Source organism: Gadus chalcogrammus, chromosome 6 (genome assembly GCF_026213295.1).
Source record: "Gadus chalcogrammus isolate NIFS_2021 chromosome 6, NIFS_Gcha_1.0, whole genome shotgun sequence".
Lineage (NCBI taxonomy): Eukaryota > Metazoa > Chordata > Actinopteri > Gadiformes > Gadidae > Gadus > Gadus chalcogrammus.
In genome coordinates, this window is record NC_079417.1 from 22,808,825 (window position 1) to 22,834,616 (window position 25,792).

A 25,792-nucleotide genomic window follows, 5' to 3' on the forward strand; every position below is an offset into this window, starting at 1 on the left:
AGGGACCTATCAAAACGACAGACGTTTTAACATTTATGTGTGGTTCTGGTAGAACGCTGTTAAACAAATACCGTAGGTGCTATTGTGAAGTGGAACGGATCGGTTCATTGGTTAAATCAATGTCAAAAGATGTGCCAAATCCACACCAACCCGCCATACTGCCTAGTGTCCGAGTTTGAGGGGGAGCACAATACGGGAAAGCCAGCAACAGGAAGGGAAGGAGTAGCGGTGGAATCCGACGCTAGCGCTAAAGACGCTGTCCATTTCCGCTCAGCCAGACTAGTGTGTTTAAGCGGGAATGCTTGTGTTTGGGCGCGAGTGTGTGCGTGTGTGTGTTTGAGCGCGAGTGTGTGTGTGTGTTGGCTAATGACAATCTTTACTGGCCCTCGCTCCACGTTGTAGTCATCAGGGGTCAGAACGAGGGGCCAAAGACAAACTCTTCACGTTGAGTCATTTGATTAAACAAATATAAACCCTGGTGACTCATTGACCCTCTGCATCGTTGCACCCTGCCCTGGTACACAGACATGATACGATGGGTGTGGTGTGTCGTGCTGTGGCGTGGTACGCTGTGGTGTGCTATGCTTTGGCTTGGTGTGGGTGTGTGTGTCTCCCCGGGTCACCTGTAGTTTAAGGGGGTCCATGTCCCGGGTGAGCTCCTGTCGCCGCAGCTCGGCGATGGTGCGCGGGCCCTTTCGGTCGGGCCTGGAGGCGAAGCCCTGCGTGGACAGCAGCTCCTCAAAGTCGTCCTCCTTCACCTTGGGCTTGGGCACCCCTGGACGCCAGCGGAGAGGAGGAGGAGGAGTACATGAGGAGGGGTTCAGCACGGTAGAAACTGAAGGCCGAGGTCAAGGGGAAGGGAACCCCTGCCTTCTCTCCGATACAATTGGGATGCCAGCGATATTAACACCGATAACACTATGATGTAAAAAATAAATCAGCCTTCGTGGGCTAAGAGTTCTAGGAAGGAGGGGGGAGAGGGGGGGGGGAAGGCTTTAAGTGAGGCAGGGGCGAAAAACCTGCCTCACTTAAAAGCCCTGCCCCTAAATGTAACAGAAGCCATTTTTTACATTGTGACAGTGGGCGGAGACTCACTCAACCTGATCGTTTGGCTTCCCCTTAGGGAAATACATCAACTATGAATCCTCTGACGCACCATGTTGTTTCAGATCTCAAAACAGAGGACAGCAAACGGTCACACTAACGACCACGCTGCGCTGATGCTTTCTAAATCATGTCTGCGGTCCTACCGAAGGTGGGCCCGCGGACCCCCCGCTCCTCCCGGCCCCCGATCACACTGGAGAAGCTGAGGTTGTAGTTGGGCTTGGAGGTCTGCGCGGCCGAGGGCTGGGCCTTGGCCCCGGAGCCGTGGCCGGACCCTGCGGCACCGGCCCCCGGCCCCGACATCCAGGCCTTGTTCTGGGCCTTGTTCTGGGCCTTGTTCTGGGCCGGACCGGGCCGGGCCGTCTGCCAGGCCTGGTTCTGCTGCGGCTTGGAGGAGGAGGACGAGGAGGGGGAGGAGGCGGCAGCAGAAGCTGTCTTGGCGTTAAACGACGGACCGGATGAACCTGAAAGGAGACGCTGCAGGTTGGAAGGCATTCATAGACTCTGCATTCATACTGCATCTGCGTCAGATGCACCGGAGGGATGGCCCAGTGGGTGAGGCCATGACGACACGTTCTGCTCAGAGACCGCCCTGCGATGGGCCTACCCGTGGTACTGAGCTGAGCTGTTTTTCTGTTCCTGTTCAGTCCTTTCGACACAAAGCGAAGCACTTTTTGTTGAAAGGACAGTGCTCCATGGATAAGGTTTAGGTGGGGGGTGAGCCTTCCCCTTCTGTAGCCCACTGGACAGATCGATCTCGAGGGGATTCTCCGAGACGCACATTGCCATGCCGACCGGAGGACTGACCTGAACATTTTAAAGGTGATTGCGGCCTGCAGCCAAAATGTTAATAGGGTATTGTGGCACCCAACTATAAGCCAATTATCAATAAACGCCTTATGTTTACTTATAATATAAACATAAATATTACAGAAATTAAAAACACAATATTTATATATATTAATATATATAATATATATATTATTAGTACGAGTTGTTTGTGGTTGGCCACCGACCTGCAGTACAACAAATTGGCCACCCCCTTGCAGTTCCCTGGAGGCCCACTAGAGGGCTCTACTGCCCGCAGGTTTTAATCAGTGCTATATGCCCTATAAAGGGTCAGTGACGTCTGTGGACTCAAGCATCATGAATGGCATTTCCAAGTTCATTGTTGGGAATAGAGGGAGAGAGGGCTCCTCACCAGGTAGACTGGAGCCCAAGTTCCCCAGGTCTGCGAATGGGTCAAAGCTCTGAGACTTGGCCTTGGAGAAGGAGGACACTCCTGGAGCTATACACACACACACACACACACACACACACACACACACACACACACACACACACACACACACACACACACACACACACACACACACACACACACACACACACACACACACACACAAGATGAAGCCTCTTATTGGTCAATTCAGATAGATGTGTTGAATGTACTGTGCCTGTTAGTGAGTGAGTGAGTGAGTGAGTGAGTGAGTGAGTGAGTGAGTGAGTGAGTGAGTGAGTAATAAGAGCTCTTCTCACCTGAACCGGGGTAAATGGGCTTACTTGGAGCGGTGCTCAGACCAGTGCTGGAGCCACCAGACCAGTTATCCCAGCCGGCCAGGAGGTCCGGCTGACTGGCAGAGGTTGTCATCTTTGGAGGCTCCTTACCCAGCGTGTCTGTTAGGAACACACACACAAAAGCTTTTCTTTACATACCTAAAAAATAAAAAAATTCTCTACCAAGAAATTACCTTGGTATAAAACACACAAAAACTGTATTTCTAGAATTGGTAGGTTGTTGTGAAAGTCGGCCAAACTAACATCTGGATGCTGGTCTAACTTCTGGTTGGTGATGCTGGTTTAACATCTGGGTGCGGTGAAGCTGGTTTAACATCTGGGTGTTGTGATGCTGGTCTAACTTCTGGTTGGTGATGCTGGTTTAACATCTGGGTGCGGTGATGCTAGTTTAACATCTTGGTGCGGTGATGCTGTTCTATGAACATCTGGTTGTGGTGATGCTGGTCTATGAACATCTGGGTGTGCTGATGGCGGTCTATGAACATCTGGGTGTGGTGAAGCTGGTCTAACATCTGGGTGTGGTGATGCTGGTCCATGAACATCTGGGCGTTGTGATGCTGGTCTTACATCTGGGTGTGGTGATGCTGGTTTAACATCTGGGTGTTGTGATGCTGGTCTAACATCTGGGTGTGGTGATGCTGGTTTAACATCTGGGTGTTGTGATGCTGGTCTAACATCTGGGTGTGGTGATGCTGGTCTAACATCTGGGTGTGTGATGCTGGTCTAACATCTGGGTGTGGTGATGCTGGTTTAACATCTGGGTGGGGTGATGCTGGTCTATGAACATCTGGGTGTTGTGATGCTGGTCTAACATCTGGGTGTGTGAAGCTGGTCTATGAACATATGGGTATGGTGATGCTGGTCTATGAACATCTGGGTGCTGTCATGCCGGTCTGAGGCGCTCCAGGGGGGCTGGCATCTTACTGAGGTTGAAGAGGCTGGCGTTGTTGGAGGCGCCCGGGTGGGACTGGGTAGGACCGCCCCCGTCTGCCCCTAGGAGGTCCCCGAACAGGTCCGGCCCCGAGGCCTGCCGGGATGAGGCCACGCCCTGGCCGGCCCCGGGCCCCGAGCCCATCCCGAAGGGGTCGAACAGGTCCCCCATGACTGAGGGGGAGTAGGAAATAAATGGATCAATAATCGTGGGTCAACAAATAAAGGCATTTAGTTGTAAAACGGTTTGTATTGGGTTGTATCAGTTCCATCTTTAAGTGGATTTTGTTTGAGAAACTGTGTGTGTTTCCATACTTTTCTAATAGCATGGCTGGGATTAATTTTTTTATCACGCGATTAATGCTCTTTTGGCTTGGCAAACGTTGACGTTTTTTCACCTGCTGCCTAGCAAAAACTACAACACCATACCGGATCTACACCGGAAACAAAACAACAAGCACGCCGCACAAACTTGTTGGGGAAAGCTAGGATACGGAGCGGGTGAAAAACTCCTTAAAAGTGTGTGTGTGTGTGTGTGTGTGTGTGTGTTTGTGTGTCACTCTGTTTGAGCCTGCTGCACGAGAGTTCAATGATGTCATTAGTTGTTACGTCTTTCTGACCAATCGCAGTTCAAGGCCCACCTGGGCAGTACCACTCTGGGAGGGGCCGCTCAGTTACTCCCCTCTAGACAAATCGACTTGGTTGCGATGTTGACAGTTTGTGAGTGTTGCGTCTGTTGAGTGAGTGAGAGGTTGCGGGTGCACAGCTCAGGCTGCCGGACGGCGCTGCAAGGAACTTTTATAAACGCAATATTGTTATCCCGCAGTAATTAGCCCGTCAGCCCCGAAACGTTATCGGCCCACCGGGAATTCTCCCGATTACCACTTCGCCACTGTGTGTGTGTGCGTACGTGCGTGCGTGGGCGTTATTCGATAGCCTGTTAATGTGTATAGGCCTACATACGGTAGGAATATTCATACTGGTTTCAATAATAAATGTTGTAATTTCCCATCTTTACTGAGCAAGAGTTTTGCTCGAAAGTTCAGTGATTGAAACAAATAAAAGCCTGGGCTATTGAAGTTTTACGGTAGGCCAACCACTATCTACCTACCCGATGTCAAGTGGACCGGGTTGAATTCACTGCGGGTCTCTCTTCTTACTGTCTTTCACAACACTCTCTGATCTCACTAAAAGGCTAACAGCAAGAAATCAAGGGATATTAGAATAGAAAAAAAATTACGATTATTCGCGAGTTAACTATGACATTAATGCGATTAATTGCGATTAAATATTTTAATTGCTTGACAGCACTAGTTTTTACGAATCCACTTAAAATATCAGGGTCAACAACGTCAACTCTGTCTCTGCCACAAAAAGGGAAGTCAGGTCATTGACGTCACGATTCCCCGCTCAGACCAACGGATGACGCAAAACCAGGACCAACCCTTCTGCGAACAGAGGGGACGCTACAGACACACGTGTGAAGCAGTACCGTCTTATATGTAATAAATCATTAGTACAGCACACAAAACAGGCCGTCCTACGTTTGGGTGCGGGGGCTGCGGCTCCACCAAAGAACAAGTCCTCCTGCGCCTCCCCAGCGAGGCCAGCAGGGGGCGCAAACAGGTCGTTGAGGAGGTCTCTGTTACTGGAGGCCGCCTTCATTTCCCCCTGGTGAGGAGCGGAGGAGGAGGAGGAGGAGGAGGAGGTGGTGGTGGTGGTGGCGTTGGCGGCGACGGAGGAGGAAGTGGGCGGTGCCCTGGGGTCAGAGTTCAGGCCCAAGAGGTCGGCGGTGTCACTGGAGGGAGACTCCTGGGGAATGGGAGCGGGGGCCTGGGAGGAAGGGGGGAGGGTTGGTTATATAGTTGTTTGCAGCTTTTGAACGGGGGTCCTAATGCTGCATACAACGACAGTTCGTACGCATAAACCTTTGCTCCAACTCCTACTATTCCCGCTCTCATTGGAACTCCACAACTAGGCACAGAAACAGGACACTCAAAACACCTTAAGCAGAGTAATAAGGATCAAAGAACGAGACTTTGAGCTCCTGTCCAGTTTCTCTCTCAGTCGGTCAGGGCTTCATTCTGATTGGCCAGTAAACACATGATCCCTGGGGTGCCTTTGGAGACGTTAAACTTCGACGTGGCCATTTGAGAGAGCCCTCCATCAGGAGATCCGGGGCCTACCTGGAAGTCGGCATCGAATAGCGGCTCGCTGGGGTCCCGGGACAGGGCCTCCCCGCTGGGCCCCGAGTAGGAGTAGGACTCCACCTCAGATTGGTCACTGAGGTCATCGTGGTCATCCAGAGTCCCGACTCCCTGGCTGTCAGAGCCTTCCGGGTTGCCACTGATATCTGGCGATGGAACAATTGAAAATAGACCCACGGTCAGGATGGGGTGAACAATACGATGACGATACACGACCAGCAACGGTTGTTTAAGTGACTTTCCCAGATGGACAGAAGTTCCTGTAGGCACCTTTCCATTAGCTCCCAGGTGGTGACCATACAAACTACTCTACAACCCGGCTGGAATGACTTTCCAAGCAAAACGGCATGATTTTACAGTTGTTAATATTAATAATAAAATTATCATTAATCCATAATAATATTATTGTTATTATTGGGCGGGTGGGCAGCAGTGGCTCAGGAGGTTGAGTGGGTTGAATTGTAAGCGGAGGGTAGCTAGTTCGATCCTCGAGGTGTCCCTGAGCAAGACGCCTAATCCAAACTGCTCTCGCCGTGTGTGTTTGAATCCGCCGTCGGTGTGTGTTTAAAAATGCTAGCTTTGGATAAAAGCATCTGCTTATGCCCTAAATTGAAATATATAAGGTATAATGTAAATGTAATGTATAATAGTATCAGGGTGATTTGGGGGTGAACGCGTCGATGTAAGAAGACATTAGATCAACTAATAAAGCAGAGGGGGCGCTACCTTCCCAGTCCAGCGTCTGGAAGAAGTGGTTGGCGTTGGAGTCGGTGGGGGACTCGGGGTCTGCCGGGGGGGCGGGGTCTTCCGGGGTCTGGGCGGTGGGCTGGGGGGACTCTGAGTGGTAGAAGGCAGAGGACCCGGGCTGGCGGGGGAGTTCTGGTTTACCTGGAGGGAGGAGGGGAGAGCCGTGAGACCCAGCATTAACACACGCAGAACATTTACATTCGGGGCATTCAGAAGACGCTTTTACCTAAAGCGACTTATAATAAGTGCATTTGTCAGAAGAAAGAGGACCAACGATATATCGCCGTCGGTACAGTAAGGATGTTCATAGAACCAAGTGACAAGCACAAACAGTCGGTAGGTTAACCCATTCCCTGCACACAACAAAGAAAACAAGGATAAGAGGCTACACAACACCACTCCCATTTTAGGTATTTACTCTAGCGTCATGTTGACCAACTGCAATTCAAAGTCTGAAAGAATTGTGTTGCGACACACTGCTCCTCCCCCCCCCGCCCCATTGCTGCATTGGTCCACCCCACATATGGATTGTGTTGACATATTTTAAAGGCAGGGTCAGGGGTCAGGGGTCAGGAAGCCGCCTGACGGACCACACTAACAGCTCCGCGGGGAGGGGGTGGGGGGGTCGTCCTACCAAACTTGCTGAGGATCTCCTGCTGCTCGTCGCGGGAGGAGAAGAGGATCTTGGGGTTGAGTCCCTTGGTCTGGAAACTGTCCCAGGGGGGGGGCTTGCTGCTGGGCTGGTCCCGGGCCTCCACCTCTATGTCCAGCTGCACCTGGAACAGGTCCGGGTACTTCTCCTGGATGTCACACGCGTCCAGGTCGTACCTGCACACACACACATGACCACACACAACCACACACCATTGAGAAAGTGTCCATCGGCTCACATTACCATAGTAACTCAAGTTCTTGTAGCCGGGCATTTTGAGCTCTTACTTGGCAAACTTGACAGTGGTGGCGTTCCTGGGAACGAAACCGGTGTGAAACTGGATCTGAAACATCTTCATTGACGCCATCTGTAGAAAAACCATGACATCCGCCGAAAAAAATGGTCCTTTATTGTGATATTGGTCACAATCATGAATCTCATCTTTGGTTCTCTGATCCCTTTCATCGACCAGTGTGTGGACTGCAGGTTACAGAGCTCCATGTGTCTGCGTGGGATTTAAGGCCACACCGCCCCAAAACGATACACCAACACCCAGCTATAGCATGTAGAATGTATATTGTATGAAAACAACGATTTGAAAGGTTGGTCAGCAATGGCACACTTTTGGCAAGGCGTTTGTTGGGGCAGTGTGCTAGCATCTCTAATATGAATTTATAGTGACCGTGAAGCTCCATTAGTAAACATCACCGACAGTCACAACCAGGCCATATATGGTCTGTTATCGTCCTCCACATTGGTGTGGACTCACAGTTTGTGCACACCGCTCACAGTTGGTCATCATGCCTAATGATTTGCATGCCTGCGTGTGTGTGTGTGTGTGTGTGTGTGTGTGTGTGTGTGTGTGTGTGTGTGTGTGTGTGTGTGTGTGTGTGTGTGTGTGTGTGTGTGTGTGTGTGTGTGTGTGTGTGTGTGTTTCTGTGCCTGTGCGTTCGTGTACCTTAGCCTGCAGACGTCCTCCCAGTGTGGACCGGGCGTGGTAGATGACCACCAGGACATCTCCCTGGACCGTCACGTTAAGGGGGATCTCTGCACAACCGTCCTCGCTCTTGTAATCCCTGTGAGGGGGGAGAGAGAGAGATTCCTGATACAATTCATCATAAACATTTTTACAGACAACCTGGATCACAATGGAATACTAAAGTATGAGTCAAGCACTTTTTCACTGTATACATTTTATGTGATATTATTTATTATTTTTCCATCTTAACATTTGTCTCCTATCTATGTGCTGCAGATTGCTAAATGTGAGTTATCCAATGCCAATAAAAAATAATTTCAATTTGGGAGAGGGAAGAGAGAGAGGGACAGGGAGACAGAGGAAGATGAGGCTAAGGGAGTTTCAGGGTGTGTACAGCCTCACGGTGCTTGACCGGGCATGTGTTTCCATGGCTGTAGAAGGGTTGTGTACGTGCGTAGCCTCACCTCATGCGGTCGTACTCTTGCGAGGTGGTTAGGACCCGCTGGTCCCCCACGTACACCTCACAGAAGGGTCGGCAGCCATTGCGCTGCTTGTTGAAGAGGGGCACGGGCGTCATGGTGATGGAGTGGATTACTATGGGCTTGCTGTGGGGCGTGATGGGCTCCTCCGCCATCATGTCGCACATGTACTCGATGTACCTGCAGGTCATCGCAGAAACACACCCAACAACGAATCAGGGACCAGGCCAGGGGCGGAGTAGCCCGTTAAACACAACACAGCGATCCTTGACAAGTGACACTAAAGAATAGTGCCTGAATGTACGTGTGTACACCCAAATGTACACGCGTACATTAGGGTGTACGCGTGTGTGCACCTCTTGTGTGAATGTGTGTGTTTGTGTTCATGTGTGTACCTCTTGTGTGAATGTGTGTGTGTGTATGTCTGTACTCCTTGTGTGAGTGCATGCTTGTGCATGTGTACCGCCTGTGAGAGAGTGCGTGCACGTGCGTGCATACATGCGTGTATGTGTACCTCATGTAAGGGTCAAAGTGTCAAAACTTTGAAGACCTGTATTCCTTAGAGTCTACATAAAAAAATATGTTGTAATTGTTCAAAACGCTGTCTTTTACGCTGCTTTTCCTCAACTCCACAACCGTGTTAACATGGTATTAACACGTTAAAGAACAGGTTCAATAGCATGTTTTGGTAACATTCAAATGAGGTCCTCCTCTTGATTCTCGCAGCCAGTAAGTACGAAGTTCCTTCACCCAATCAACGATAACCAGTCAGACCACACCAGTCCACTAAGGATCTTTCTATGCGCTGTGAATTCACTTCACCACACCAGGAGGGTGTATCGGGTGTTCCATCCATGTGTAATTCAACACTGTAAGCTCACCTTATTTTCACCTTAATATATTAGACTGCTACCGGAGTGAATGTGGACTTATTATTTCTATCACAGTATTTAGTTTACACCTAGTGGACAAAGAGTGTAATGTATAGGTATAGGTATATGCCATGCAGTAGCCCAGTAGAAGGTGACCACATTCAGGCGAACAAAACAGACCTTGTCTGTACAGATTTTGTAAAGTAAATTAATTACCAATTACCAGTTACAACTCATTGCCAAAGCAGGGGAACATAAAATAAAAAGGTCAGGTATATAGTATAGTATAATATAAGTATAAAATGTTAAACACAATATCTATACATATCAGATATTATACTACTATTATTTTATCTACTTTCGCGAATGGTCTGACTTTTGACTCTACTGCCGCCTCGATTTCCGGTGGTATTGCTCCGTTTCTCCCACTCCGGATTCGTAAGCTCAGAGGCGACGGACCCATTGACGGACAAAACAACTCCGGGACCGGACGAAACGGTCCTTAACGGTACACGTAATTTAACCGAACCGTCACGGTACAGGCACTTCAAAGCGGTTACAGAGGTGTACCGCGGTACGTAAATGTGACGTACATAGCTTTAATATGGCGAATGTAAAGGCTTATTTTGCGGTGCGGAATTTAAAACTTGAAGACGGAGTTCCAGCCGGACCGTTTAGCCAGAGTATACTACTCCGACTCTGTAATCTGACTCCGTAACTACGGAGACCCCTCAGCAGCTCTCCGTTGGGAGGTCGGATACGCAATGCAATTCGCCGCCAGATCTTATTTGGTGTTCAATTGGTCCTTAAGGTGCAAAGTAAACAATGTACAAAGTTATTAAGGTGCAAAGTCAAACCGGAGAAGTTATTCCGGAAATTAATCGAGGACCAATCACAGCCCTTGCCGTCTCCGTTGTGTCGACCAATAGGTCCATGGCGTCGACGGATAGTTAAAAAATATTGGATGCTCTCCGGCTATGGAGAGGGCTCTCCGGGTCTACGTACAGCACTTTAACATGCACAAGCTAGGGATGGGCAACGATCGTCGATTAGTCGGATTCACGTAGAATATCGAATAATGAATGTGACTATCGCTATTTATTACACGGCTCTTCTCAATGCTGTTGAACGCTCCGTTGACTTGCATGGGCTTTCACAACTTCCGGTGGTGAATAGCGTCCTCGGTTGCTAAGCGACGTCAACGTCTTTGGCGGACTATTGCTCTGCTGATCAACACTACGAATGCTGGTAACAAATAAATTGTAAAAAGACACACCGTGTGAAGTTATTTTTTTGACGTGTCTAGTTCACCGTCATGCAGGCTGTGTTCAGTAAAATAAATAAATAAATAAATAGCGATCCGTTTTCGGATGTACGGTAGGTCTATCTGCCTAAACCCACGTTGAAATAATTTTGATGTTGAATGTTGATGGTGCAGTTGTTGAAATAAACAGATTGATTTCATACAAATCATAAAAGCCTCTCCCTGTGTCATTGTGTGTGCGTGCATCCGAGGTGCCTGCGTGCTTGGGGGGTTCTTGATTGACCGATTTTCGAAAATCAGAAATGCATAATGCATAACCAAGTTTATTGGTGTTTTCACTGCTGATCTACGGCCATTCTCTGTTGTTGACAAACAAGCAGTTTTTTTAAATTTCCCCTTAACTATGAACCGTACCGTACCGTGACTTAAAAACCGAGGCACGTACAGAACAGTGACTTTTGTGTACCGTTACACCCCTAATCCATACGCTACTTTTTTAGGACTAAATGGAGACAAAATGTGGTAATCCAAGTGAAAATATTGTGAGCCTACAGTGTACTGAACTGAACACAGATTAAACACCAGATATAGCCTCCACATAGTCCAGCGAAGTGAATGCACAGTGCGAATGATAGAAAGATCATTAGTGGACAGGTGTGGCTGGACTTTGGTGATGATTGATGGGTGAATAAAGTTCATGCCTACAGGCTGCAAGCATCAAGAGGATCATTTGACGTACACGCTGAAAAACACGCTATTTAACATACGAGTGTGTGCCTATACCTCTTGTGTGTGTGTGTGTGTGTGTGTGCAAGCATGCATGTGTGTATCTCTGTGTGAGTACTTGTGTGTGTACCTCTTGTGAGTGGTATGTACCGTGTGTGTGTGTGTGTGTGTGTGTGTGTGTGTGGGTGTGGGTGTGTGTACCTCTTGTGTGAGGCGGAGATGCCGGGCGGGCAGCGCTTCATGGAGAACATGTAGACGGCGGCCTCGGCGGTGCTGAACAGCCGGCAGAAGCACAGGAAGGAGCACACGGCCACGGCCGAGGCTGCCCGGCCATCCTGCAGAACAGAGGGGGCAGCGTTATTCTGGAGGCCCTGGGGCCCGAGAGGGTTACGGTCCCATCAACGCTGTCAAATATGACCGCCGCTGCTGAATATTAATTATTTATTTAACAAGAGGAAAAAACGAATGTTATATTATTGTGCGCTACGGACGCTTCATAACCAGGTCAATTCAAACACCTGTGAGTAAAGCATACCAACGAGATACTGCGCTTACGTGATAATGTCAGCACAACGATTAGAACAACAAGCACCGGGTAGATGACAACAATGATGAAGCAAGCAATGCTCATCACGGATTCATTCGCCGAAGGGAAAACAGTCCTGCAACTTCACATGAGTATCGCACATTATTACACGGCTCTTCTCAATGCTGTGGAATGCTCCGTTCACTTGCATGGGCCCTTCACAAGTTCCGGTGGTGAATTATATTTTATAATGCACCGTTGCTAAGTATAATGACTACTGTCAAGGAAAACAAGTGATTTTTGCCTCCAATGACATCTTTGGAATCACTCCGCAAGTCCGGTAACTTGTCAACCTCAGCGTCTTCGGTTGCTAAGCGACGTCAACGTCTTTGGTAGACTATTTCTCTGCGGATCAACACTACGAAATTGGAGCGAAAATCAGTCAATCTCCAAGACAACTGACGGATTCCCTCACAGAATACATATTATTTGGATAGGATTCCCTTAAAGAAACGTCATGAAGGTAAGTTTCATCATTGAAAATGTCATTACATAAATGAACACAGTTTGATATTACAACAGTGTGGTGATTCAAGTTAATTCTGGAAAAGGGACAGTTAAGAATGAATAATTGGAAGAATAAGTGTATGCGTAAGTTAAACACCCAGTGGACGTAAACGGTCACCCAGTGGGTATGGGTCACAAAACCTAATATCTTGTTTGTCAAATCACATGTTTGAATTTTCTGAGGAGTTTAAAAGACTGGCTGATTAAAAAGAGAAAGCGGGATGACCGTGGCGATGAGGAGGAGGTGAGTTGGGTGAAGTTAGGGGGGAGGGGAGGTGGGTCTTTCTGCTGTCTGGCAGCAATGTTTTGAAAGTAGCAAATGGTTACACAATTTTTTGGAGATACCAAGTTTTTAAGTGGTTTTACAAGTACGAGTACAAGTAAGATATTATTGACGGTATCTCCTACTAGACAGGACATGCTGTGAGGCAGGGAAGCTCAGATGTAAGTGGAGGCCAGAGCAGAGTAAGTGAAGGAAAGCAGGACAGGAGCAAAGAAATATCTATATATTTCAAATATCTATATATCGCCCAACCCTAACCAGTAGTACAGTTCTAGTGTAGCAATGCTACCTAGGTGACTTTTATTGGGCTCCTCCAGACACTCCTCTTGTGCACACTGATAACTCGATGTGCAACAGGTGTGCAGCCTAACCCAGCCCCAGAGTCCAAACGACTCGGCCAGACGAGGCTGCCTTAACCAGCAATCATCCACACACACTCCCACAACTACCTTATAGTACCTTATAAAGTATATGAGAAGTGCATTTATAGTTTGACGAGTTAAGTGAGGTCAACTAAATGAACGGATGACAGTGATTACCCCAAGTAAAGATCCCAAATGAGAGTGTTTGAGTGGAACCGTGAGCAGAACAGCAGTGGGGTTCAGCAGTAAGGATATATCCCTGGATCAGTACATTAGTTAGGAGAGGAGTGGGCCACCCACCACCAGACAGTGTGGTTCAGCAGTAAAGTCCCTGGATCAGTACGTTAGTTAGGAGAGGAGTAGGGCACCCACCAGACAGTGCACGATGCAGATGTTCCTCTGGTCCTGCTTGAGCCACAGGTGCATGTTCTTACACACACTGTACAGACTGCGCAGGTTGGGGGCTCGACGCACCTGCCAGTTACACTCCGACACCTGCGCACACACACAAACTTTGTAAACTATCAAATATCTACATATATCTTGTTCAACTGTACCATTTTTATTATACAGAAGCACTTTATTTTTGTTCCAACTTATTTTATAGCTAGCTTCTTAGAGCAGCAGTTGTGGTCCACACAGTGGAAAAGGCACTTTCCTTAGAATTTAAAAGGCAGCATGTTTAACTTTTATGCAACAGTTGCAACAATTCCATCTAAGCATGGATTAATGTTTAAAACTTAATAAATGTGAAAAAGACACTTTAATGTCTCCATTTCTCATTCTGTCTTCAAAGCAGACTGGAGCAGATCATGAGGATCCTTTGCACACCTATAGATTGAAGCAGAAACCATTATGAATCAAATTGTTTTGAATCAAAAATCGATTTTGAATCGAATCGTTGCCCCAAAAATCGTAATTCGAATCGAATCGTGAGATAGTAAAAGATTCCCACCCCTGGAAATTATGATATATTTTTTCCCTAAAATGCTGACACACACACAGACACGCACCCTGTTGTGGAAGCGGGCTGAGCGGTAGGAGCGCTTGGAGAGGTTGTAGACGGCGTAGTGACCGGCGTGACGCGAGTCCAGGAAAAGGCGCACCTCCTCAATGTTGTTCTTGATGGCCGACTCCACGCCCTCGGCTGGGAACGACATGACTGCACACACACACACACACACACACACACACACAAACACACACACACAAACGCACACACACACTAGCGTTGGAGCGAGGCTAATGCTGATCGCAAGAGATTTCTGTGACTTTCCCAGGTCCATTCTGGACCTGTGAAGACCTCTGAAACAGAGCTACCACAGCCTAGCTCCTGAGAGGGGAATACACTTTTAATTACTTCTCAAACGATGACCTGTGACGCGAGCGGCGCATTACAGCTAGCCTCATAATCACAGCACCGAAAATACTGCCGCATTATCTGTCTACAATCTGGTTGTGTTGCGACACTCATTTTGGAATCAGTGACTATTGGGAACACAGTAGACATCTTTGGAAAGCAAATACAAGTGTGTTCCCCGAATATCAACAGGAATTAGGCTACTGTAACCATGCAACCAGTCAATGTAAGCTGCTAATGGAAAGCCAATGCTAACCCAGGGGCAGTGTTGGGAACGTTACTTAAAAAAGTTATTACGGTAGTTATAGTTACTCACTAATTGTTTCAAAAACTAACTGAGTTATAACAAAAGAAACTAGTTACCAGGGAAAGTAGCTATTTGCGTTACTATAAAAAAAAAAAAAAAGTTGCTACATGTCAAGGAATTTGGATTTTGGATTTGGATTTGTTAAATGGTTGGACTGCCCATTCAAGTTCCTGATATACTTCCAACTGAATTTTTATTTGCTTGGTGGCAAAGGCTGTGGAACATAGCGAATACTACAGAAAGTGCCAACTTTTCATCGGATTGCTCCGGACTCGCCAATTCTGCTGCTTAATCTAATAAATTGTGTGTGTGTGTGTGTGCGCGCGCGTGTGCCGCGCGTGTCCTGCCTTGTGTGTAAAAACACTGGATCCGATTGGCTACCATGAAACATGACTCTGCCTTAGCCAATCATAATCGCTTATCTCGTTGTTAACCCAATCGGTCTCCTCCCGAGCAGTTTGTTTGTGGAGCAAGGGGTGCGTTCGGATTACGCAGTTCCATTCAATCAATTAATAGTAACGCACCACATTTAACGTACAGTAACGGTAACGGCGATGTAACAACGGAAACAGTTATTAGTTAGATTACCCCGTTGCTGAAAAAATAACGGTGTTACCTAACGCCGTTCTTTTAAACAGCGTTATTACAAACACTGCCCAGGGGACTCTCCTTCTGGACGCACAATGACGAATTTTGTGCAAGACAGGAAAATGCTAACATACATAATGTAACATAACATTCATTTGAACTCTGTGTTGCTTGTTATGATACCCATGAAAGAACCCATTGCTTTTCGGTGTTCCTTCTCCAGGTTTCAACCTCTGGCTTTCGAGGAGTTTCTCCTTGTGCTTAAGAGGGATTGGGGTTATGGGATGTTGTATAATGTGGCCTGCGAAGCTCTTTTACACTGGAACTGGGATCAGCAATCGTATCGAATCATCCCTCATTATTATCCTTAACCCCTGATGTAGGGCCCTATGAAATCCGTTTTATTTTTTTCCAAATTCCGTTTTATTTTTTTCCAAATTCCGTTTTTTCCGTTTTAATTTTCATGAATTCCGTTTTTACACCATAAGCAATTGAAATCATCAAAACGAATGTCAAATAAGTGCGAACGAATAAAATTCTTACAATTTAATCAGATAGAAGACTACATTTATTAAAACATCCCAACATTGCACTGTTTTTAGTGCTTCAAATAAAAACAACATGACATAAATAATAAAGTGCTTATAAACTCTTTTTTTATAAACTCAAATTGTGGTTTGAAAGGGCGTGCCCTGGCTACGGTATTCATTGTTTTTTATATGGATTTTGGACTTCAAGTGGTCATCGCACGCATCTTTGCGTTTCCAATCGCTAGTATGTTGATATATTCTACAAAACAGCTGATCACCTGAGTGATGGAAGTGTTTTGGATATTGTTCGGCTCTGAATTTGGGGGTTAGAACCGAATTACGGGCGCTTCAACTTCTTCTTCGGCTACTTGTTAGGAGCGGGAGCGGGACCTATTGTTTGCATTCCCGCCACCTAGGCTGGAGTGGTGGACCGGGGATTTTTTTTTACATTTTTGTGGGAGTGACTGCTAAACATTCAGTGATGTTAATGTCACCTGTGTTGTTTCCCTTTTCCCTCGAAACTGAATTTCACCAAAATAATGGCGAATTCCGCTGCATTCCGCTGCATATTGTAAATGTGACGTGTGATGTGCCTTGTCCCTGTTACATGTTATGTGCTGCAGAACAGGAACCTGGTGGAAATCAGTTATTTTACTGAGACAGGCCCGTTCTATTTCATTCCTACTGACCGCCAGAGGCGGTGCTTTAGCACTGGATGTTCCATCTCGCGCATGCGCAGGTCGAGTAATTATACCAAAAAAGTCACCTGTGACACCTGGGTGACCCGAGAAAGTCTATATATTCCGGAGTCACCCGAGGTTCTGTTCCTTCTATTTTCTCGCGGTAGCGTACTAGCAGGACACACAAACATTGTTTGTTGTAAGAGATACCATATTAGCTTGTCGCAAGTAGCCTTGTAACCCAAGGGTTGGTGCCTCGATTTAACTTCGTCCACCAAGGGCTGCGACTCGCAATTAGTTTGATTCCGGCAGGGGTGAGTAAAGTGTGTAGGCTACGCGTAGTCGACTATCCGTCGGCTAGCGCGGCAGTTGATTTCACCTTTCTACCCTTTGCTTTAATTTGCTTAGAGCATTAATTGGCGGCTAGTTTGCAGTCGCTGTGTATTCTTTCGGTCTCGCACCGTTTCTCGGGTGCGTTCGCCTAAGCCCGGTTGCTCATTTGTATGCGCCAGTGCGCGGCTTGGGGTCCAAGCCGCCGTCACTGTATTTATTTAGCCAGTTGCGCTCTTTGATTAATCGCCAGTGAGTGGCTTGGGTTTCCAAAAGCCGTCACTGTATTTTCCTGGCGTCGTCACTCTATTGTCGGGCGCATTAATGCTCGGGTGCTCTCGCCTGTAGCTTGATTGCCTAGCCTGCGCTGATTGCTCTCCGGTGGGCTGCTTGGATTACCAAGGCTCGCCGTCACTGTGTTGTTGCCGGGGTGTCGCGTCGTTGCTCGGGTGCGCTCGCCTAAAGCTCGATTGCCTAGCCTGTGTTAATTTGCTCTCCAGTGGGCTGCTTGGATTTCCAAGGCTCGCCGTCACTGTTATTGTCGGAGTGTCGCGTCGCTCTGGTGCTCTCGCCTGTAGCTCGCCGTCACTGTTATTGTAGGGCTGTCGCGTCGTTGCTTGGGTGCTCTCGCCTAAAACTCGATTGCCTAGCCTGTGTAATTTTCTCTCCAGTGGGCTGCTTGGGTTTCCAAGGCTCGCCGTCACTGTTATTGTCGGAGTGTCGCGTCGCTCTGGTGCTCTCGCCTGTAGCTCGCCGTCACTGTTATTGTCGGGCTGTCGCGTCGTTGCTTGGGTGCTCTCGCCTAAAACTCGATTGCCTAGCCGGTGTTAATTTTCTCTCCAGTGGGCTGCTTGGGTTTCCAAGGCTCGCCGTCACTGTTATTGTCGGAGTGTCGCGTCGCTCTGGTGCTCTCGCCTGTAGCTCGCCGTCACTGTTATTGTCGGGCTGTCGCGTCGTTGCTTGGGTGCTCTCGCCTAAAACTCGATTGCCTAGCCTGTGTTAATTTTCTCTCCAGTGGGCTGCTTGGGTTTCCAAGGCTTGCCGTCACTGTTATTGTCGGGGTGTCGCGTCGCTCGGGTGCTCTCGCCTGTAGCTTGCCGTCACTGTTATTGTCGGGGTGTCGCGTCGTTGCTCGGGTGCTCTCGCCTAAAGCTCGATTGCCCAGCCTACTGATTAATTTGCTTGCAATTAATTTGCCGACATGCTAAGCGCCCATAGTTGTGTCGCCTGCATGGCCTCCCTGCAGGCGGAGGATGGCCATGAACAGTGCCCTGCGTGTCTCGGGGTTGAACACCTCAGGGAAGCAGTGTCAGATAACCCGTGCATGAACTGTAGTTTCATGCCTCATGCACTGAGGCTAGCTAGGTTGGCTGAGGTGGAGGGCAGACCAGGGTTGCCCCCTTCTGGTCTTGGTCAGATTAAAGCCCTCCTACAGAACCTCCAACCAGCTCAGGGTGTACCAGCCGCGGCCCCTGCGGCTGCGCAACCCACTTATACAGAGAATGACCTGCTGTCTACAGCTGCGTCCTGTAGCCTCTTTGCAGAGGAGGAAGAGCAAGCGTCCCTTGCCTCTCAGGCGTTCTCTCAAGGGTCTTTGAGCTGCTCGGCTAGAGGGTCAGTGTCCGGCCGAGACACTGTTAGACCAGCCGTGCGAATGGCCGTGGCAAGGCTGGGGTTGGATGAAGCTCCTGTTTCATCTGCACCATGCACTTTTTTCCACAGGCCGCTCAACCTTCCGTTTTCTCTTTGCCCCCCTCTGAGCCGTACATCGCAGAGCTTCATAGATGCTGGCCAGATTCAAGGGCTCTCTCCCAGCACACTAGTGATAGCAGAGGTCTGGCAACTATGGCCAATGCTGAGTCTTATGGCTTGGACCGGTTAGCTCCGATTGAGCCTGCTATAGCGTCCCTGGTTGTCTCCCCGGACGAGGCTCTGAGAACCGATGCGCGCTGCCCTCGGCCCCAGTGCCGGATTACAGATGACCTCCTTACCAGGAGTTACAACATTGCTGCCCGTGTGGGACGTCTTGGGAATTCGCTTTCTCACATCGTTCTGGCGCTGTCTCAGACTATACGGGGGTCAGGTGCTGATCCTTCAGCACAGACCCTCAGTGATGCTTCACTGCAAACTTTTGCATACATGACTAGGGAGCTAGGCAGGTTAATGTCAACTGTTACGTTGGCGCGCCGCCAGGTTTGGCTGGCGCAGTCACCCCTGTCGGAGGTGTGTCGACGGACCCTCCGTTCTCTTCCAGTGGTCCCAGGCCAGACGTTTGGGCCAGCTGCTCTTCAGGCCCTGGAGCGTACATGTGTACGCTCCAGGTGTGTACAGGTTGGCCAGGCTAGCCAGCAGTTTGCTAGCTTACGGTGGGCACCTCTGCTTCATTCTGCCATGCCAATAGCTCTCAACCACGTTCAGGTGGACAATCGAGGGGCCAGCACTTCTCAGCATGGGCTGACCAGCGCCGTAGCTCTGCGCCGCGGGTGGCATTTCAGGCGCCAAGAGGTTCGGCGCCCAGTCGCCGCCCCCCCCAGGTAGGTACACACTATCCAACGGGTACATACTCCAATTCCGACGCCGGCCCCCAACTTTCAGCGGGATCAAGGTGACCGTGGTCACCAATCCCGACAGATCCCTGGTCCTGAGACAGGAAGTAGCCACCCTCCTTGGGAAGGGTGCTATCGAAGTAGTAGAACCACAAGAACAGCTCGATGGGTTCTACTCTACCTACTTTCTGGTACCGAAGAAGGATGGCGGGTTTCACCCCATTCTGGACTTGAGAGGGCTGAATCAGTTCCTCAAGGTTCTTCCCTTCCACATGCTAAGTGTTGCGAACGTCCTCCAGGCTATCGCTCAGGGGGACTGGTTCGTATCAATAGACCTGAAAGACGCTTACTTTCACGTCCCTATTACCCAACGTCACAGGCGGTTCCTCCGCTTTGCTTTTCTGGGTAAGGTTTACCAGTTCAGGGTTCTTCCGTTCGGGCTGTCTCTGGCCCCGCGTATATTTACACGGTGTGTAGCAGCAGCCCTGTCACCATTACAGGCCACAGGTATGGCGATACTGCCATACCTGGACGACTGGTTGGTCATTTCCCCAACTCGAGAGCAGGCGGTCAGGGACACAGCCATGCTCCTCAGCCATGTGGACCGGCTTCGCCTTATGGTCAACTTTACCAAGAGCAACCTTACACCATGTCGGGTTGTGAGCTATCTGGTGCTGGTGCTTGACTCGGCCATGCGAGCCTGCCTCTCTCCAAAGCGCGTAGCTACCATTCTGCAGCTGCTACAGCGCTTCAGGCGGGGTAAGTTGCTGGAATACAGCCTCTTCCTTCGACTGATAGGTATGCTGACCTCAGCATCCATGGTGGTCCCACTAGGCCTTCTGGAATTGCGTCCCCTTCAGATCTGGGTGAATGGTCTCCACTTGGACCCCAAGTGGCAGAGACACAAGATGGTCAGGGTGTCTGGGCGGTGCCTTCGGGCCCTCAGACCCTGGAGAGAGAGGGCATACCTGATTGCGGGGTCGCCCTTAGGGAGGATAGCTTCCCGGCGGGAGGTTGTGGAGACTGACGCCTCCCTTTCCGGCTGGGGTGCAGTATGGCAGTGTAGGACTGTCAGAGGCCAGTGGGCTGCCCAGCAGAGACTGGAGCACATAATGTGCTGGAACTCCTTGCGGTGTTCTTAGCTCTCAGGCACTTCCTTCCAGTTCTGAGGGACCGACATGTTCTTGTCCGGACAGACAACACCTCCACAGTCTACCACGTCAACCATCAGGGGGGCACCAGATCGAGGCAGAGCCTGCGGGTCACGCAAAGGCTCCTTCCGTGGGCGTTCCCCCATTTTCTAAGCCTGAGGGCTGTCCATGTTCCAGGTGTCCGGAACACAGCGGCAGACCTTCTCTCTCAAGGGCCACCCCCCGGAGAGTGGAGACTCCATCCGGAGGTGGTGGGGATGATTTGGGACAGGTATGGCAGGGCAGTGGCGGATCTCTTTGCTTCCGAAGAGACCACCCACTGTCCCCTTTGGTTCTCCTTGGCGGAGAGGACCAGTCCCCTAGGGCAGGACGCTCTGGCTCATGCTTGGCCAGACAGCCTGCTTTATGCATGTCCCCCAATTCCCCTTTTACTGGCAACGCTGGACAGGGTCCAGCGTGGCTGTCACAGCCTACTTCTGGTGGCTCCGCATTGGCCAGGAAGGCCATGGTTCCCACCATTACTGAAACTCCTCAACGAAGAGCCTTGGTGCCTCCCAGAGAGACAGGACCTTCTGTCTCAGGTAGGCGGACGCATATGGCACACGAATCCTGGCCGCCTGCGGCTGTGCGTGTGGCCCCTGAGAGCCAGGACCCACTGCTGACGTCTTGCGACCAGTCAGTGGTCCGTACTATTTTTAGTTCAAGGGCACCCTCCACTAGGTTGCTCTATGCAAACAGGTGGAAGTTGTTTTTCACAGTGGTGCGTGGCGCGGGGCGAAGTCCCGGAGACCTGCTCAGTGGTAGTGATACTACACTTCCTGCAGTCTGTGTTGGACAACAGAAGAGCTGCGTCTACCCTGCGTGTTTATATGGCCGCGATCTCAGCCACACACGCAAGGGTGGATAACCAGATGGTAGGGTCCCACTACCTAATCAGGCAGTTTCTGAAGGGAGCCCAGAGGCTTCAACCGCCGCGATCCCTGAGGGCACCATCATGGGACCTGAAAGTAGCTCTGAGGTCCTTATGTCTACCCCCATTTGAGCCACTAAGTCAGGCAGACCTGACGCGGCTGTCCATGAAGACGGCATTTCTCCTTGCCATTGCAACTGCAAAACGGGTCGGTGAACTCCATGCCTTGTCAGTAAGCCAGGCGTGTTTGCGCTGGCACGCAGATGGGTCAGGAGTGGTGCTCTCCCCATCATGTAAACCAATCATCGAGTTGGCTGCCTTCAATCCCCCAGGCTCTCCAGGGGGTGCAGAAAGAGTGTCAGACCTGTTGTGCCCGGTGCGGGCACTGAGGGCATATGTTGAAGCGACAACCAGCTTGCGTAAGACAGATAACCTCTTTGTCTGTTACGGGGGCTGCAGGAAGAGGGCTGCCCTGTCAAAACAGAGACTCTCCCACTGGGTTGTGGATGTGGTCTTGAATGCCTATAGGGCACAGGGGCTCCCTGTGCCCTTGGCCGTTAAGTGCCACTCTACCAGGAGTATGGCTACATCATGGGCTGCCTTGAAGGGGGTTCCACTTCAGGACATTTGCTCCACGGCTACATGGTCCTCATCATGTACGTTTGCCCGATACTACAGGGTTAATGTCGCTGCTCCTCATCCTGTGGCGACGGCTGTCTTGTCGACGGCTTCGAGCCCTTGATTGAAGTGAGCACTCTTCGTGACCTTTTTGGTATTAGTCATCCAGTGCTAAAGCACCGCCTCTGGCGGTCAGTAGGAATGAAATAGAACGATAGTTACGTATGTAACTACGGTTCTATGAATTCCGGATGACCGCCAGAGTTCTCTGTCACTCAGACTTCTCAGATTCCGCGAGAAGATCCAGTTGGAACAGAACCTCGGGTGACTCCGGAATATATAGACTTTCTCGGGTCACCCAGGTGTCACAGGTGACTTTTTTGGTATAATTACTCGACCTGCGCATGCGCGAGATGGAACATCCAGTGCTAAAGCACCGCCTCTGGCGGTCATCCGGAATTCATAGAACCGTAGTTACATACGTAACTATCGTTTTAAATTGTAACTTTGTTACTTTTAATACTTTCCTAAAAAAAAAAAAAAAGGAAAAAATATCAGTAGATTGATTCCGTTTTTATTGTCCGATTCCGTGATTCCGTCCGCGTTTTCGTTATCGCGGAAATCATAGGGCCCTACTGATGGAGTCCTACCTGCTATTCTGGAGGTGATGTAGGATATGTCCAGGTCTCCTTTGGCGTAGCTGGGAAGCAAATAGAAACAACAACAGCTGTAAATAACCTGATGAATAGAGCTTAGCAGGCCGGAGGGGGGTCTAGAACCGGCAGAACAAACAGACACACACAGGGAATCGATTCAAAGGCCTCGGTCACACTCGCTTTCGGATCTGGGATCGGATCTCAGGGAGGCTGATTCAACACCCGAGGCTCAACCTCAAACAGGCGCGATATGTGAACGAATCCCTTGTTCCAGCGGATTATAGAATTTACTACGGAATGACTGATTGCTTAAGCTGTTGTGTTTACATTGTGTAGTGGTGCAGACATTACACAGTAGAGATGTACGAGATGAGTGATATTAAAGGAATAATGTAATATGAAACCCCAGAGATCCGATCCCAAAAGTGTAGCCGAGATCACTCACATGCCAAACAGTTTGGAGAAGCCAGGAACGGTTTCACCGTGTTCTTGAGTCTGTATTAGATTTAGTAGTTTAATCCACCTCTCCATGAAATGCGCAATTAATGCATGAGTGGACACACACAATTAATGGACTTGTTATGCATTGCAAATTAACATTTTGTGTTAATTGAGACGTGCAAAATGCATGAGGGTGGCAGTAAGTGGGTGTCTCGTGTATACGACTGGTAACATTGAACGGACAACAGTCAGTCCATTGAGATGCCAAATGTAAAACATAATCAAATTTGAGTCTATACCTTCAAACTCTACCTAAGTCAACCCTCATAATATACTGATGCTCTTGGTTGGACCAACGTTGACCTCAGAGCCTAATAACCACTAGGGGTGCAACGGATCAAAAAACTCACGGTTCGGATCGTTCCTCGGATCAGAGGTCACGGATCGGATAATTTTTCGGATCAGCAAAAAAAAAAAAAAAAATAGCGTTTGTGATTGCTTTAGCCAGGTCTGATTGTGGAGGAAGGGGCTGCTTAAATGCCGCGGTGATGAGCGGTTGTTGAGCCGCTTTCGGTATCACTCCTGTCAGTGAAACACCGGGGTGATGTCGCTGTAAATGCGTGGCCATGCTCGATTTTTTTTTTCTTTATGTTAGCAATCGCTATGTCAGCTAAGTGTTACGTCTGTGTGGTAACCTAGGTGACAGGTTTGTGTGGCAGCGCGAGTATATGGAAACAGACGTAGCACTGGAAGCAGCAGTTATCGTTACAGTAGCCACCGAAGTCTAGCCTACTTTTATTTTCCATGCCCACTGTTCTTCATGTTGTACGCTGAGGACAATAAATCACAACGAGCCATAGGACTGTTTGCTTATTGAAAAGGGAACTGTTGCAGACTTTTACCCAGAGCGTGTTAAGTAGCTCTGTCCCTGGAACTAGCAGGAATGGTTACGGCGGCTGTGTGTGGACTGAACATGCGCACAATTTTTCTTTTTCATAAATCAATCCGCGGATCATGCGTGTGCCGAACCGAAATAGATGATCCGAACAGATCACGGATCAATGATGATCCGTTGCACCCCTAATAACCACCTATAAAGACACCGTGATTACAATTGAAAACGATAACTCCATTAACCAAAACTCCATTAACCAATACAACTCCACGATGGAGATACTTCCATTGATCCAGGGATAAAGCCTTCTTTCTTTAAATAAAGACCTAGGTTTCTTGCCGTTGCTGTTCTTCTAAGTTCATCCATGAGGTGATGCTGATGGTATGAGTGATGGTTAGGGAAGGGTGCCGGTGAAACGGTAGGGGGGTGGGGATTGACATCTAGTCTAGACTTCAGGATTCATTCAGAACTCATCCCTTCCATTCACTCTGGTTAATGTGTTCATGGGGAACAAATGCCCTCTTGTGAGTCTGTTCACTGATTGGTCGATTCGACAACGGTTAGGAACCAACAAGCGGTGCTGATGGGACACAACATGAAGTATTATTGACTCTCGAACACACACAAACACACACACACACGGGGTGCTCCCCAGCAGTCACCCATATTTACCTTGGGTTGCTAGGTGACGGGCCATGAGCGATGGGGTGCGAGAGGGGGGGTCAGAGAACAACAAACGACAAAATAAAACAAAACAAGAGAAGAACAAGCAAAACAATAGCACAGATGGATGACCGAGATGAAACCGTGAACGATGCCACCGTGGAGGGATATAACAAGAGGGAGGGGGGGGGGGACCAGAGAACAAAGGCCACTCTGTGCCTGGCCATGAACATATGGTCTTATTTAAAAAAGATGTGGAATTCACAGCCCATATATGGCATTGCAACCACGCTTGCAGTCCGTTAGCAAACAGCTAGACGGACCAAGACACAGTGTTTGGCATTGCCATGAGCCACATTTGGGATTTCTCTTGAAGACAAAATCCGGTGAATTCCTTGGTGGAATAACATGGAAGAATACTTTTGATGGTGGAGCGAGAGGCTGAACTGAAAGAGAAGGAGGAGCCGAGTCACCGCTGTAACTCACCTGGCAACTGATTGGATGACCTTAGAGGACGTGTCTTTGATGTTGGTCAAGAAGCGTTCTGTCCCGCCCTTTAGAATGTCCAGGAAGCCACTCGCTGATTGGTCAGGATCATACACGCCTAGCATTACGAAAAAAAAAAAAAAAAAAAACTTTCAATAACAATTCAAGAAACCTAAATGATTTTAGTTTATCCCAATGTATAACAAATAACAATTTAGAGAAATCCTACTTTTGGAAAGGGTAATTTATTGATAACAATATACCATTTGTTTTAGAGTTTTTAATAGTGCAATGTGCAACAGTCATGAGAGAGTGATAAACACAATCTGCCATCAACAGATGGCAGCGCAACCAA

The 25,792-nt window shown here is 48.9% G+C and overlaps 1 protein-coding gene across 2 annotated transcripts in view; it reads right to left on the bottom strand.

The window, feature by feature from the left end:
• Positions 1 to 25,792, bottom strand: part of gak (cyclin G associated kinase) — a 44,023-nt gene that overhangs the window by 2,713 nt on the left and 15,518 nt on the right. The window contains exons 11-27 of one of the 2 annotated variants that reach the window (XM_056591517.1): positions 25,438 to 25,555; positions 22,947 to 22,996; positions 14,290 to 14,438; positions 13,649 to 13,771; positions 11,740 to 11,873; positions 8,662 to 8,856; positions 8,177 to 8,294; positions 7,506 to 7,585; positions 7,201 to 7,394; positions 6,546 to 6,707; positions 5,799 to 5,965; positions 5,157 to 5,445; positions 3,607 to 3,786; positions 2,668 to 2,781; positions 2,306 to 2,392; positions 1,251 to 1,568; positions 624 to 775 (exon numbers count right to left, since the gene is read on the bottom strand). In XM_056591517.1, coding sequence (XP_056447492.1) covers positions 624 to 775; positions 1,251 to 1,568; positions 2,306 to 2,392; positions 2,668 to 2,781; positions 3,607 to 3,786; positions 5,157 to 5,445; positions 5,799 to 5,965; positions 6,546 to 6,707; positions 7,201 to 7,394; positions 7,506 to 7,585; positions 8,177 to 8,294; positions 8,662 to 8,856; positions 11,740 to 11,873; positions 13,649 to 13,771; positions 14,290 to 14,438; positions 22,947 to 22,996; positions 25,438 to 25,555 — 2,630 coding nt within the window. Of the gene's footprint in view, positions 1 to 623; positions 776 to 1,250; positions 1,569 to 2,305; positions 2,393 to 2,643; positions 2,782 to 3,606; positions 3,787 to 5,156; positions 5,446 to 5,798; positions 5,966 to 6,545; positions 6,708 to 7,200; positions 7,395 to 7,505; positions 7,586 to 8,176; positions 8,295 to 8,661; positions 8,857 to 11,739; positions 11,874 to 13,648; positions 13,772 to 14,289; positions 14,439 to 22,946; positions 22,997 to 25,437; positions 25,556 to 25,792 lie in introns of both variants that reach the window. The other variant, XM_056591516.1, reaches the window with a different exon arrangement.